Source organism: Rhinatrema bivittatum, unplaced genomic scaffold, assembly GCF_901001135.1.
Source record: "Rhinatrema bivittatum unplaced genomic scaffold, aRhiBiv1.1, whole genome shotgun sequence".
Lineage (NCBI taxonomy): Eukaryota > Metazoa > Chordata > Amphibia > Gymnophiona > Rhinatrematidae > Rhinatrema > Rhinatrema bivittatum.
The window spans coordinates 140,549-155,974 of NW_021820845.1; the positions used below are offsets into that span (position 1 = coordinate 140,549).

Here is a 15,426-nt window from a genome sequence, read left to right on the forward strand (position 1 = left end):
GTGTCTCCAGCAGGGTGAAATGGTGGTAATCCTGAAGGACCAGGCCTAGGCATCGGTGGCATCTGAGGTGGCACCGATGGCATCGATGGAGGCACAGAGGGATCTGACATCGATGGACGAGTCGGTGGAATGGGTATCTATGATTCCTCATCATCCGATGATAATGGAATCGGAGCAGAAGGCACTGGAGTTACCGGTGCTCTCTGTTCCATCGATGGCAGGGCACCGATCAGTGCATCCAGTCTTCCCAGTAGCTGTGCAAGGGCTACGGGAATCGGATCGGTGACCGGCTTGGGGACCTGTACCGGCGTCGTTGGAGGCTGGAAGCCTGGGACGTGGAACCCCGGCTCTGGAGGCAGCACTGGCATAGCCGGAGGGCCCACCGGTGAAGGTGGAATCGTGGATCCCAGCACCACTGAAGGTGGGGGAATGCCTCGGTGACCCAGTCACAGAAGAGGATGGGACCCTTTCTGTACGGGGCTTCTTTATCGGTGGCTCTGTTGACGCCGATGCCGAGGGCTTGCCTTGATCGGCAGACTGAACCTTCCGATGACGGTGTCTACGCTCTTCAAGATGATCTCTTCGGTCCTTTTCTTGAGGAAGCAAGGAGGGAAGAAACACCTTTGGAATCGTCGACACTGGTCGGGCAGCAGCGGTGTCCCGGTGTTGGCAAGAGGTCGATGGTACCGACTCAGACGAAGTCGAAGCTATCGATGGAGTCGGGGTTTTAGGCTGAAAGAGAAACTCCATTTTCCCTAAACGAGCCTTACGAGCCTTCGGTGTCATTTGGGCACATTTGGTGCAAGTTAGGACATCGTGGTCGGACCCCAAACACATAACACAGACCCCTTGCGGGTCCAGTGATGGACATGGTTTGAGTATAGCCAGGGCACAGACGAAAACCCGATGCCATGACTCAGACAAAAATTTAGCCGTGGTGCAGTCGATGGCCGGTAGGCCCCAAAGGAGAAACTCGATGGGAATCGACCGCAATTACCTTTCGACCGCAGAGTATGGATATCGATAGGGGGACCCCTATGGGGTAAAACTTTTTTGAAATTTTTGGAAGAAGTTCCGTGAGGAAATTTCCTGTCAGGAATCTCTAGAGAGCTCCTTAACACCGCGTGGCTACTGCTGCGAGGAAAAAAGAAGACTGAAGGGGGACCCCTGCTGGATGCAGGGTTGGTGCTATGCTGAGCATGCCCGGTAGGTGCCAGTCAAAGTTCTAGAAATTTTGACAAAAGTGTTCCGTGATTGGGTTCCATCCTGATGATGTCACTCATATATGTGAGGACTACCATCCTGCTTATCCTGTGAGAATCTCTGTACCTCCAACATGTGTGTAACTGACCCCACTAACCTCTAGATTTCCTCCCTTCACCCCTCTCCTCACCAATTTGATTCTCACCCTCTTTCTCCAGCCAAGCCTCTAATTCTTTCTTTCCTGCTGCCCCTCCCCTTTTCTCATCCTCAGAGCTCCATTTATGACAATGGTATTATCACAAGGTATTGTTCCTAGGGACTGAGCAAACTTGCTCATAGGCATTCCACTGTCCCCTTCCCCTCTGGGATCCATGCAGGATCTGTCACTGTGGACCATGGGTTCAGTCGGACCCTGTGCATGCTGCCTTATCAGAGCTCCAAGGTCAAAGCAGTGGGGACAGTGGGAGGGTGAGGGAGTTAAACTGGATTGGAGGTCTGCGAGGCACAGGAAATTTGCTACCCCAAAATATTACTGTCTTAAGCAAAGGCCTAATTGGTCTGTGTATGAACCCTGGCCTGCTGATGTACACAGATAAAATCCAGTTACTTCAGTCTGTCTCTGTAGATTATCTGATATTTCTCAGTAACAGCCCTTTACTCACCTGGATTTGAAGGGCAGTAACATCTTAAACATTCACAGAGAACAAAGGACATAATCAACACCATCCCAGCGATGCCACAACAGAAAGAAAGTGATACAACAAAGTTCTCTGCAAGAGATAAAACAAACAAAAAATGGAAATTCTACAGATTGTTCCTATAAAAATTATTGTATCATTTATATATTTTACAGATATAAATTGTCCTCAGCAAATAACAAAATAGTACCATCAAAAACTATTATGACATTAACAAAACCAAACATAAAATGATAGGAAAATCATGATTACAGTAATAAAATAATGCAAAAATCACTTATCAGATATAAAATCCTAATCATGGAGTACAATGGAGAAATTACTTACCTGATAATTTTTTTTTCCTTAGTGTAGACAGATGGACTCAGGACCAATGGGTTTATGCTCCCCTACCAGCAGATAGAGATGGAGTCAGGTTTCAAAACTGACATCACCCTAGATACACCCCTGCAGTGACCTCAGCCCTTCAATATTCTCTTCAAAAGCCACTGTGCACATAAACTATCGAAAAAACTTTATTAAAAACAATTAAAAATGGATAACCGTAACTGTACTCAAACACTGAACCCCCAGTAAGATTATAGATGCCCTGATCTAGGGACTGAATGACAGCTTACCTGTAATCTCTTGGAATCGATATTCACTCCACGGGTGAATCCTTGGCACTGTACTTGGGCAGCCGTGGGCAGGATGCTGAGTCCAACTGTCTACACTAAGGAAAACAAAATTATTAGGTAAGTAATTTCTCCATTTCCTAGCGTGTAGCCAGATGGACTCAGGACCAATGGGATGTACAAAAGCTACTCCCAATCAGGGCGGGAGGTTGCCCGTGGTCTGGTTTATACCGTCCTTGCGAAGGCTGCGTTCTCTCGTGCCTGATCGTCCAGGTGACAGAACCTAGAGAAGGTGTGCAAGGAAGATTACGTCGCCACTCAGCAGCTGTTGACGAAAGATAGCAGTCTAGCTTCCGCTCATGAGACCTCCTGAGCCCTAGTGGAATGAGCTTTAACCTGAAAAGTTAATGGCTTTCCTGCCTCCATATAGGCCCCCCGTGACCACCTCCTTAATCCAGCGAGCTATGGTAGCCTGCGAAGCTGGTTTGCCCTGCTTCCTTGCATTGTGAAGGACAAAAAGGCAACAGGTTCTGAAACCTCCAGATAACACACCAAAAGCCTACTGACGTTCAAATGGCAGGGGAGGTGGTATTCTTCCGCGTTCTTGTGCTTACCTAGGATGGCAATGAAATGGACTGATTCATATGAAACACCAAGACTACCTTGGGCAAGAAGGATGGAACTATACGAAGCTGTAATGCTCCTGGAGTCATCTGGAGGAACGGTTCCTGACATGACAATGCCTGTAGTTGAGAGATGCGACGTGCTGAGCATACAGCCACCAGGAACACCGTTTTCAGGGTTAATAAACACAAGGAAAGACTGCGCAGCAGCCGAAAGGAGGGCCCTGCCAAAAAATCCAATACTGGATTAAGATTTACAAGGGAACTGGCCACCACAGGGGTGACATGACGTGCTTCACACCTTTCAGAAAATGGACCGTGTCCGGATGAGCCGACAGGTGGGTTCAGTTCACCTCGACCCTGAAACAGGAGAAAGCTGCTACCTGGACCTTCAAGGAGTTAAAGGTCAAACCTTTATTCAAGCCGTCCTGCAAAAATTCCAGAATTATTGGGATTTTGACCATTCGAGGGGGAAACACCGCATTCCTCGCAACAGGCCTCAAATAGTCTCTAGACCTGTACATACGCTGGGGATGTAGAGAACTTCCACGTGCGGAGTAAGTTGGAAACTACTGCCGCCGAATATCCTCACTTCATCAGGCAAGCCCTCTCAAGGTCCAGACTGTAAGACAGAATAGAATCGGATCTTCATGAAGGACCGGTCCCTGCTGTAGCAGGTCCATGGTGCAGTGGGAGGCACAGGGAGGGGTCTGCACTAGGAGTCTCCGCATGTCTGCATACCATGGACACCTAGTAGGAGTAATCCCCTGTGGTGCTCAATTCTGCGAATGACCCTGCCCAGGAAAGGCTACGGAGGTAAGGCTTATAGCAGCTCCTCTTCTGGCCAGTTCTGAATGAGAGCATCGATCCCCAAGGTCAACTGATCTCTTCTGCGACTTAAGAATCAGAAAACCTTTGCATTGTGAGATGCGGCCAATAAATCAATAGTCGGGAGACCCCAGCCATCTACCATCAGTGAAAGGCTTTGGCCAACAATGCCCACTCTCCTGGATGCAGACTCTCCCTGCTTAGAAAATCTGCTCTGACGCTATCTTTTCTTGCAATGTGGGAGGCTGAGATCATCTGTAGATGTATTTCCACCCATTCTATAAGGAGATCTATCTCCTGTGACATGTGCTGCCTTTTGGTTCCACCCTGGCAGTTAATGTAGGCTACCGTTGTTGTGTTGTCCGACATTACGTGGACTGCTTGACCCTGGAATATGTGGCTGAATTGTAGACACACCAATCTGACTGCCCGGGCTTCCAGGTGGTTTATGTTCCAGAGGACCGCTTCCTTGGTCCAATGCCTCTGGAATGTCAACTCTTGATAGTGAGCTCCACAGCCCCAAAGGCTTGCTGCTGTCGTGAGGACTAGCCAGTTTGGAGGGGACAGGGGTACAGCCCTGCTCAGATGAGCTTCCTGCAGCCACCACTGGAGCCGAGAGCATACTCCATGGTAAGTGGATGTGAATCAAATAGTCTTGAGACAGTGGGTTCCAATGTGACAGCAGGGAGTGCTGAAGTGGTCGCATGTGTGCCCTCGCCCATGGCACTTCTTCCAGGATTGCCGCCATTAAACCAAGGATTTAAAGATATGCCTAATGGTGTGGAACTATCACGTTCATCAACAGATGCATTTGGGACATCAACTTCCTTATCCACATGGTCGGGAGGAAGATCTTGCCCTGCTTGGTGTCGAACCAGACTCTCAGATATTTCAAGTTCTAGGAGGGTTTGAGACTGCTTTTGTGCATTTTTACGACCCATCCGAGTTCCTGAAGCAAGGAGGTCACCCTGTTGGTCACCCAGAGACTCTCTTCCACAGACTTTGCCCAGATCAACCAGTAGACCAAGTACGGGTGCACCAGGATTCCCTCTTATCTCAACACTGCCGCTACGACCACCATAATCTTGGAAAATGTTCCTGGGGTGGTGGCCAGGCCAAAGGGCAGTGCCTGGTACTGATAATGGTGACTCAGTACTGCAAAGCATAGGAAACTATGTCCTTGCCAGATTGGAATATGTAGATAGGCCTCAGATAGGTCCAGGGAGGTTAAGAACTCTCCTGATTGTACAGCCATTATCACGGAGCATAGGGTTTCCATGCAGGAATGAATTACTCGTAGATGTCGGTTGATGCTCTTGAGGTCCAGGATGAGGCGAAAGTAACCTTCCTATAATCCCAGTACCTGCGCCCTATATTTTCCTGGGGCGCAGGTACTGGGATTATAGCCTTCATCCTGAGGAGCCTTACCAGGGTAGTCTCCACTGCCTGCTTCTTGTGCTAGGAGTGGCAAGGAGATATCATGAATAGATCCCGAGAAATACTGTGAAATTCTAGCATATATCCTTCTCTTATGACCTCCAGTACCCATTTGTCTGAAGTGATTTCGACCCACCGTTGGTAGAAGAGGGACAGTGGACCCCCATTCTCCTCGTTCCGAGGGTAGGTCGGCAAAACTTCATTGGGGGGTGGGGGGGGGGGGTTCAGGACAAACCTGAACCTGAGCCTGACCATCTCTTGCACTGCCAACTCCGAAAAGGACTGAGACCTCACAAAGGACAGAGACCTCTGAAATGTAGAGTTTCTGTAGGGGTGAAAGCATTAGGATCGATCCCTCATGGGTGAGTAGCGCTGTAACTGCTTTCTGATCTTCTGGTAGCCAGGGTACTGGATATTCGCCCCATTTACTTGCCAGCTTTTCCAATTCACTTCCCAAGAGGAGTGATCCTTTAAACAGCATTTTTGTGAGATTTGCCTTGGAGGTTGTGTCTGCTGACCAATCCGCAGCCATAATCTGTCTTCTGTCTGCCACCACTGAGGCTATTCCTCTGGCTGAGGTACAGACTAGGTCTGAGCCCGCGTCAATTAAAAAGGTGGTGGCGGGTTCCATAACCACTCTGGAATTTGCCTCCAAGTCATCCACCTCTTTAGAGAGGAGCTACCAGGGCACAACAAAAAGCAATCAGTAAGGTCAATGCTATTGCGTCAAAGGCCTGTTTAAGGATGGACTCCATCCACCTATCGTGCGCATCCTTTAAGGCCGCTCTTTCCTCCACTGGGAAAGTTGTTCACTTAGAGACGGCACAGACCAGTGCATCCACTTTGCATTTCCCTAAACGTTCTCTCGCTGCCAGATCCAGTGGGTATAGAGCTTCTAACACTCGTCCACCTTTAAAACTTGCTTCTGGGGCATCCCATTCCAGATTAATCAACTCCTGGATGGCTTCAAGTACTGGAAAGTAGCAAGAGGCTTTCTATAGGGAAACCAGAATGGGATTCTTATTTGGTTCCATCATAGAGTCTGCCCCAGGAACTCCCAGCATCTTCAGGGTCTAGGAAACCAGAGCCGGCAATTAATCTCTATGAAAAATCATATAGTCTGAGTAGGCATCATCTGTCAATTCAAAATCAGCTGGGAAGCCCCTTCAGCGTGGGCAGATACACTCGTCCAGGAAACACCAACTATGGGGAAGCGACCCTCTTACCACAGGTAACGAGCTTCGTCCTACCCTGGAAAGTCCCGCTGTTTTTATACCTTACCATTGGAGCCTGTGTGTTAGTTTCCCTGTTCGCTCTAAGCTGAAAGCGGCCAGCTTCCAGCCCGAGCGAGTCAGGATCATAAGACCTCGGCTCAGCAGTAGACAAACAACACCTGGTCTGAAAAACCAGAAAAAAATACAAAATACACTGCGAAACAGCTTCTGCAACAAGAAGTTTATTTTTTTGCACCAGTGCCTATGCTGTATGGAATGAAATGGAGTCATTCCCGCTGATACAAAATAGAGTCTTCATGATCATCTGCTTTTTATTTCCCTTACACCCCGTCATCCAAAAATAAACTGTGCCCCCCCCTTTCCAAATACTTCAAGTCTTTCACTGCCCCCACCTAAAAAAGGTATACAAAACATTGGGGGTATAGTGCCCCCCCCCATCCCTCAAATGTATTAAAAAAAAAAAAAAAAAAAAGAGAGAGCCTGGTGCTGAGTGGCACAGCCCACCCCCAAACCTTTCAAAAACCCATAGTGGCTCCAGCAAGGGGGGGGGGCTCGGTTGGTGCCATTTTTCAAAGTGGGCTAGAAGGCCGACCACTTTCTCGGTCAGCCGCAATAAAATATTAACATGAAATTTACTATCATGCTGTATCACGCGATGTACGCTGTTTAATGCGCATTTATACCACGGCTTGATAAATCTCCTAGTAAGTTTGAAGGGAAGTCAAGAAAGCTTAAGCAACAAACCCAAGACTTTGGGAGAGGGAAAAAGTGTCTCAGCAGTTCTGCAAATTCTGATACACAAACACAAAGAGAAAGGTAATTTATCTTTGTTATTTAATAAATATTCTGTTTTTGTGTGATACATGTCACTAGATCTAGAGACCAGCGTTTCTCCATCTATCAGATAAGTTAGTTTCACGCTGCTCTAACTTGTATGTCAAGGTTTGTTTCTTTGGCTTTTATTGGAAGAGTTGGCAGAAGAGTGTGCTAATAGTATTCACTCCTCCCAAAGACAGAGTTCAAACTAAGGATTGAAGTTTTTGCAGAGATTGAATGATCCTCCAGCAGAAACCCGGATAAAGGGGAGCCAATAAAGTATGGTTTAAAAAAAAAAAAAGAGACAAGTTTCAGATCAGGGCTTCTGAAACTTTTAACTGTTCCCCGTTTTAGCATTCGGAAATACACACGACACCAGAGGATGACAATAAGCAGGGGTACGGTCCTCCAACATTCACTCCACTCACTGTCCCCACTCACAACCTCCATCCTCTCCAAAGGACCTCTCCTCCTCCAGCAGACCCCTCTCATTGATACCCTCTTGCATCCCCCACCTAATCATCTCACCCTCAAACATCTTATAACCCCCAACTGATCCTCTGTCATCCCATTCAACCCTTCTCTCACATCACCCCAATTGATCCCTTCTTGCCCTCAGCTCCTCTCTTAAATCTCCCAGTTGATCTTCTTTCATTTCCCTCTCACCCTCCACAAATCAACCCGTTCTGCATCTGATCCCTCCCTTCAAACAGCCTCTGACCAAGATCAAAGGCAACATTTTCCTTTGGGCCTCAGGCCAAAAGGTGAATGACAACTGGTGGGAAGAGAGGGCAGCGATAACAGGGGCAGCATTTTCCTCTTGGATAGGTTCAGAGGTGGATGAGGTTACAAGCGTAGTGATTGCCCATGAGCAATCTGCCCTCCCCCCTCCCCTCATGGCTGGTCCCAAACCTGATGGTGAACTGCAAGCAGCAACGGTTTTAGTACCGAAAGTCAGCAAGAGGCCTGTGAGCTCACAGGCCCTGCAGCAGCCTTCTTCCTTCCTTACTCAGGACTTCTGTTTACCAAAGAAACTCATGCAAGGGGCCAGTGCAGGGCCTGTGAATGCATAATGGCTCTCAGGCCCCACTCTGCCTGCCACTATTAACCCTGCTACTTCTTGGACCTGAAAGAATGCTGTCGTCCGAGATACCTGCAACAGCCACCTGAAAGCTTGGACACCCATATTTGGGTCCCAACCCATAGTGTGGGAACCCCCTTACTGGGGCCCAGGGCAGATACCTGAGAGGAGGCGTCTGATCCTAAGTCTGCTTTCCAAGCCTGATTGCTGAAACAGATGTCGTCAACCTTCAACAATAAGATTCAATCTCACCGTGTTCAATGAAAGATCAACATGAAAGGAAGAGGGTGAAAAACACTGACTTAGACCTCTCTCTGCTATAAAGGCTGTCCTGTTCTTCTGATTCTGCGAGACTGCTCTGCAGTCTTTGAAATGATTTTTCTGTTTGGACTTGACCTTTATGACTAGTCTTCCTCTGCTCTCATCCCGTTTTCTAACTGTTGGTTCATGGTCTGTAATTGCTTGCTTTTCTGGTTGTGCCCTGGGTCCTTTGCTCCTCATGCTCTATCAGGCCAATGCAAAAAAGTGTGTGTAAAAAAAACGTGCATGCAAACCGGGCACCCATTTTATCACACACACAGGCACCTCTTGGGCACACGATGCAATAAGCAAATGAGCTGCCGTGCTAAAATGAACGTGCTAGGGATAAATTGTGCATCCCTAGTGCATCCATGACATTAGGAGAAGTGGCTGTGCATGGGTTAGGAAAACGGATGCACGAAAAATTGAGCGTCCATTTTCTGACCACTGAGAAGACGTTTTTTTTTTTTTCCCCCATTGTGCTGCTTTCTGTGGTTCCCCCGACATAATACTGTGATGATATTAAATCAGAGGAATATCAGAAAAGCAGCATTTTCTGCTTTTCTGTTCAGGTTTTGAGGCACCAGCTCCAGGGCTGGCATTAAATTTTTAAGGTTAAAATGTGTGCGTCGAGCACATGGTTATTTTTATTTATTTTAACATTGAGGGTACTAGCAAATAGCCTCATCAGCATGGCATTTATACGTGATGAGCGCTATTAGCTACACACTGGTTTGGACGCGCCGATCCCCTTATTGCATCGGGGGTTAGGGACGTGTGTCCAAGCACAGATTAATCTGTGTACTAGCCTGAGCGCATGGTATTTCATTGGCCTATGTATTTGTCCCTTGGATGAGCTCATTTCCAGGTGTGTGCATCGTTTCTGTGCACTGCTCCATTTTATCCCTACATTCCCCACAAGCTGTTCTGGATTATAGCCCATTCTGCATCTTCACTGTATCCATATGGATGATTCAAGACTTTCTGCAACTTACTATAAAATGTAACTTCTATATTTCCCCAAGCAGTGTGCCTTTGCACCCTGGTGTTGCCTTCAGACCTAAACAGGTGAGCCATGGAAAAATGTTTCCCCTGCCCGATGCTCAGACTCAGGCCAGCATCTGGGCTCTACTCTCAGCATCTCACAGCAACAAGAGAGACCCCCCCCCCCCATCAGTGGCTCTTATATATGTAAGAGCTCCTTTCAGAGAACATGTGTAATCTTGTATGCATCTTTTTTCCCAGCTTTAGAATGAGCCCTGGAGTGCAGTTATTAAATGAGCAACATGCAGGGCATGGGCAGGTGGGGCCCACTTTGTGCAGCACACAGTGCGCAGAGCATCTCCTCATCTTTGAGACCTTCCGGCCCCCGCCTCAGCCCCAGGCTGAGCGAGGGGGTGGGGGGGGATATTGTGCACTAACCAAGCCCTGGATGTGACTCACTTTAAGTGTTGTGAGCAGCAGCAGTGAAGGATCTCTGGCAGCCGCACATGGCAACCAAGATAACAGAGCTTGCTGCCTGCACTACACCGACTTCTCCCCTTCTCCTGCACTGGTATAAAGAGGGAGCTGGTTCGTTGTGATGGGTTCTTGTTTCTCACGCCCTTTTTTCTTTTGCTTTAAAATTTGAAAGACACACTGGTGGGGCTTTTAATGCTTTTCTAGCTCTCCATGTCTGTACTGCCTGCTCCGTGGAGGTTAGTATGCCACAAAACATTTTTGTTAATGCAGGTGTGCCTTGGGAATAAAAACAAGTTTGGGAACGCTATTTTAAGTAACACTCTGCTGGCCTGCTGGTTTACCATGCATGCTGGCTGTTCATGTCCATAAAGGTGCAGAACACACACTCTTACTAACTCGTCACATGACTGTTCTTTCCCAATCAGAAGAAGCTTCAAATACAGTACAGAACAATACAGCACTTTGTAAACTGTCTCTTACCAGAGTCTTGTAGTTTGTAGTCAAGTTTGTCCTCACTGATGGGATTCTGCGCATTGCAGGTGTATGCACTCAAGGATTCTGTACCAGGTTCCTCAACCGTCAGGAAAGACACATTCCCCAGCTGCATCGAGCTGCCGATTGGTAGTTTACTATCTCTTTCCCAAGTTAAGTTCCAGACGTCCCCCACCGCCTTGCACTCCAGCTGCACCGTGCAATTGCTAGTTGAAGATATTCTTGTGATGGAAACCACGTGTACGGCTTCTACAATTTGAAATAAAATGTCTGTTTTAATTACCGAAGCACTTATCCTCCCCACCAGTCCTCAATTTCACACCGTTAAACAATATATATGGTAATAAGATATATAATATAAAATATAATAAGAGATCACGTGTTCTCCATAGCAGGCCCTAAACTGTGGAAATCACTACCAGAGATAATAAAACTGATCCCAGAAAGAAAAATATTCAAACGTGAACTAAAAACTTGGCTTTTTAAAAACACTTATAACCTAACAAATTCTATCAGAATGCTATGTCAACAAGATCTTATATCTAACTTTAAATTCTATGGGACAGATTTTCAAAGGCTTATGCGCGTAACCCCCGAAAAGCTGCCTCAAGCTGCCCCTGCGAGTGCAGAGCCTATCTTGCATAGGCTCGGCGGCGCGCAAGCCCTGGGACGTGCCTATGACCTGCGCTTTCAAAAATGGGCGGTCCAGGGGCAGTCCTGAGTCCTCCAGCACAGGGGTTGGTGCGCCGGCAGCCATAACTCGGAGAAAAAAGGTCAGCAGGGGGTTTTAGTTAGGGCTCAGGGGGAGGCGGAAGGAAAGTTCCCTCCGAGGCCGCTCCGATTTCGGAGCGGCCTTGGAGGGAATGGAGGAAGACTGCACGGCTTGGCGTGCGCAAGTTGCACAATTGTGCACCCCCTTGCGCGCGCCGACCCTGGATTTTATAACATGCGCGTGGCAGCGTGCGCATGTTATAAAATCGGGCGTAGATTTGTTTGTGCCGGGTTGCTCGAACAAATCTATGCTCGCGTGCAGGTTTGAAGATCTGCCCCTATCTGAATGCAGTTAACAAGAACAAAAACACAATATCAAGTAACGAGAGAGCAAAGTAGCTCATAACTCCTACAACCATGTAAATTACTAAACAGAATACCTATCCTCCTAACCTACTGTCCCCATCCTCAGTTGAGACGTTCAAGATCACCACCCTAGATTCATATAACCCACTTGAGTCCTTCCAATGTATATATCATATACCAAAATGTATATTAAAATAATGTGTTATTCCAATATGTAATGACTTAAAGAACGATTGTTATTTGTTGTGATCTTCACTTGGAACGACGGTATATAAAACAACTAAATAAATAAATATATGAAGCTAAACTACAATGGGGAAAGACTACAGAGAAAATAACTGAAAACTGTGACCACTACTAATGCTAGTAAAATTTATGTAGAACAGTTTATTTTCTTTTTAAAACAAACAGTGAGTAGGGCCAGCCCAATGGGCTACACTGTGACCCATGACTTGACCCCCATCTTTAAACTAGCACTGTGTTTAGCCTATTGCTGTACAGAAAGCCACCCTGTAAAGGTTTACCTATAAAAAATGAAATACAAAACAAAAAGCGATAAATTCCTAGGAAACTGTACAAAAGCTAAACAAGACTGGAATTGGTTTTAGCTCAGTCCAGTCTCAGAAAGACAATAAGAAAAAGGCAGTAGACTGCCGTGAGCAGCCCTGTGCTCCAGAGAACTCACCAAGTACCTTCAGCTTCACACTCCTGACGTCTTTGAACTTCACCTGCAGCGTGTACACGCCACCATCCTCCTCTGTCAGATTATGCAGCAGCAAGGACCCGTTTTGGTGCTGGAGCTCCACTCGACTCTCATACGTGTGGTGCACTTCAGGCTCATTGCTCCCAAAATAATAAGTCAGGATCCATCTGTCCTCTAATTTCCATTCCAGCACCCCTTTACCACGCAGACTCTCTTTTGCTCCCAGGAACAGCACAGACGAGCCCTTCCTCCCATATATTTCCGATGGTGCTTTGGCTGCTGTCTCCTCTGCCGAAACTGTATATGCAAAGAGATTACAAATAATTATAAAGTGCCAGAAGGCATTCATCCAGTCACTGGCTGACACGCCTCTACCCTATATCTGGAACACTATAGTGTCAGTACATACGGTGAAGTATCTGTTCCTTATGGCATTTTTAGGGACTGGTTTACCAGGATTCCTCCCCCCAAAACAGAGACAGAATGATTTAAAATAAAGCCACGTGCATCAGGCTCTTAAAGAGAATAATAAGATGGTCACTGTGTGCAAGCTTGCCGCGCAGGGGATGACAGTCTGAAAGAGTAAGACACACCAGCAGCAACCCCACTTATCTTTCAGCATAAATTCAATTTGAAGAAAATGTTATTTGCATGAGAAATTAATACATTCATTTATTTATTTATTTATTTATTTAACAGTTTTTTATACCGACCTTCATAGTAAATAACCATATCAGATCGGTTTACATTTAACAGGGGGTATAACTGGAGGAAACAATTCAAGTAAACAATAGATAACAATAGATATGAATAAGTCAAAGTTACAATCAACTGGAATCGAGAACTTGGAAGCTTATAATAAGCTGGAAGGAAGATGAAAGTAAGAAATAATAATAAATGAATAAGATAGCGTTCATTTAAACATTAAGGGGGGTTCTATATACTAATCCATTAAAACTGGCATGGTAACAAGTTATCCTTGTTTTAATGCAGGCAATACATCAGGCTTTAATATCCAATGTACCAAACTGATGTCTGCATAGTACCATGACAAGTGTCCATCTACCGGTATCGCCTGAGGGATCCGCTATATATCATTGTGGAGGGCAATCGTGCTTGCTGCTGAAAGTAGGATCTCCCATAAGTCTATCGGCACCTTGATAGGAATGGGCTTTACCCGCACCATGTGCGAGGATGCCAGACCAGATTTGCTTTTGCATTGGTACTTGAGCTGTCGTCTTAAGTCCTCATGCGCCTGATCAAGATCTATACTTTGGGGGCTTAGAGTCACCCAAATATTTCACTAGCTTTTCTAGATCCTCTCTGAATAGTAGCTCCCCTCTAAAGGAAAGCTTACAGAGGTATGCCTTGGACACCAAGTCAGCTGCCTAATTCCAGAGCCAGAGGAGCCTGGCCTAGAGAATAGCCTGATCAGGTCAAACAGATTCTGCCACAAAGGTCACAGCTGACTGCAGACATGTAGTTTCTTGACTCATGGGCAACTGTGGTATCCAGCACAGAACTGCCTAGGCTATGTAACCTCCACATATCGAGGCTTGAATTGCCAAGGCCCCGGTTGAGAGCCTGTTTTAGGATCATCTCAATTTTTTTGACCAGATGGTCTTTCAGAGCTGTTCTTAACTCCACGGTGATGACAGTTTTATGGGTAACCACAGACATTAGCATATCAACTCTTGGGTTATGTAGAAAATTCTTCTCTTCTGTAGGGAGAGAGTACAGCTTCCCCATCACCCTGCCTTCTCTAAGTCTCACTTGTGGGGCATCCCACTCAGACAGCATCATCCGTTTTAGGCAGGGGTGGATTAGCTTATCGGGGGATTGGGCATCCCCCGGTGGGCCGATGCAGTTGGTCACATATTTGGCGCCAGCATTTTCTCTGCTACGCAATGTCCCCGCGCTCTGGTGTGTAGAGAGAAGAGCCCAAAAAAACGGTACTGTGGGCTGCCGCTGGAGCCCAGATTAGCGGCGACTGAAGAATAGAGAGAAGCTGCGGGCTGCCACCGAAGAGTGCAGATATGCTGCGGGCTGCTGCCGGAGGACAGGCCAGAGGTGGCTGAAGAATGGAGAGAAGTTGCGCGCTACCGCCAGGCCTACTGGGCCGAAGAATGAGAAGAGGTTCCATGAGACAGGGGCAGTGTGTGTGTATATACCGTATGTGTTTGCACAATTCTTCTCTTGCTAATCCATGACAATCTCAGGGTGACTTGAAATCAAAAGTTCCCAGGTATGGAAAGCAGGGTATTTTTTTTTCTGATAAAAAGAAATTATTGGGTGTTATTTGATGTAACTACACTTTTGAAATATTTTACTGGTGTTGGGAAATTGTTTTTGTTTTTAAATATGTTCTTTTTATTAGTATTTGATTTGGTTTTATTATTGTTTTATATTTCTTAGTTTTTATTCAATATTTTATTTATTTATTTATTTAAAATCTTTTCTATACCGTCGTTAAGCTAGTTGCCGTCACAACGGTTCACAATAAGGCACATAATTTCAAACTTAAATGTGTTGAATTATATTTAGGCGAGCAGGGCCCTGCGCGCCGGTAAGCCTATTTTGCATAGGCTCACCGGCACGCGCAGACCCCGGGACTCGCGTAAGTCCCGGGGTTCTCCGAGGGGGGCGTGTCAGGGGCGGGCCCGGTCGTCGCGGCGTTTAGGGGGCGTGTCGGCAGCGTTTTGGGGGCGGGTCCGGGGGCGTGGTTACTGCCCTCCATACCCGCCCCCAGGTCGCGTTCCGGCGCGCTAGCGGCCCGCTGGCACGCGGGGATTTACTTCTCCCTCCGGGAGGCGTAAATCCCCCGACAAAGGTAGGTGAGGGGTTTAGACAGGGCCGGC

The 15,426-nt window shown here is 46.9% G+C and overlaps 1 protein-coding gene across 2 annotated transcripts in view; it reads right to left on the reverse strand.

Annotated features, from left to right (window-relative positions):
* The window catches only part of LOC115082218, a 51,876-nt gene extending 38,592 nt beyond the window's left edge, over positions 1 to 13,284 (reverse strand). For both annotated transcript variants that reach the window (XM_029586472.1, XM_029586471.1), the window contains exons 1-3: positions 12,551 to 13,284; positions 10,777 to 11,037; positions 1,866 to 1,973 (exon numbers count right to left, since the gene is read on the reverse strand). In XM_029586472.1, coding sequence (XP_029442332.1) covers positions 1,866 to 1,973; positions 10,777 to 11,037; positions 12,551 to 12,917 — 736 coding nt within the window. In that variant the 5' untranslated portion in view covers positions 12,918 to 13,284. The remainder of the gene's footprint in view (positions 1 to 1,865; positions 1,974 to 10,776; positions 11,038 to 12,550) is intronic.
* Between the last annotated feature and the right edge of the window lie 2,142 nt (positions 13,285 to 15,426).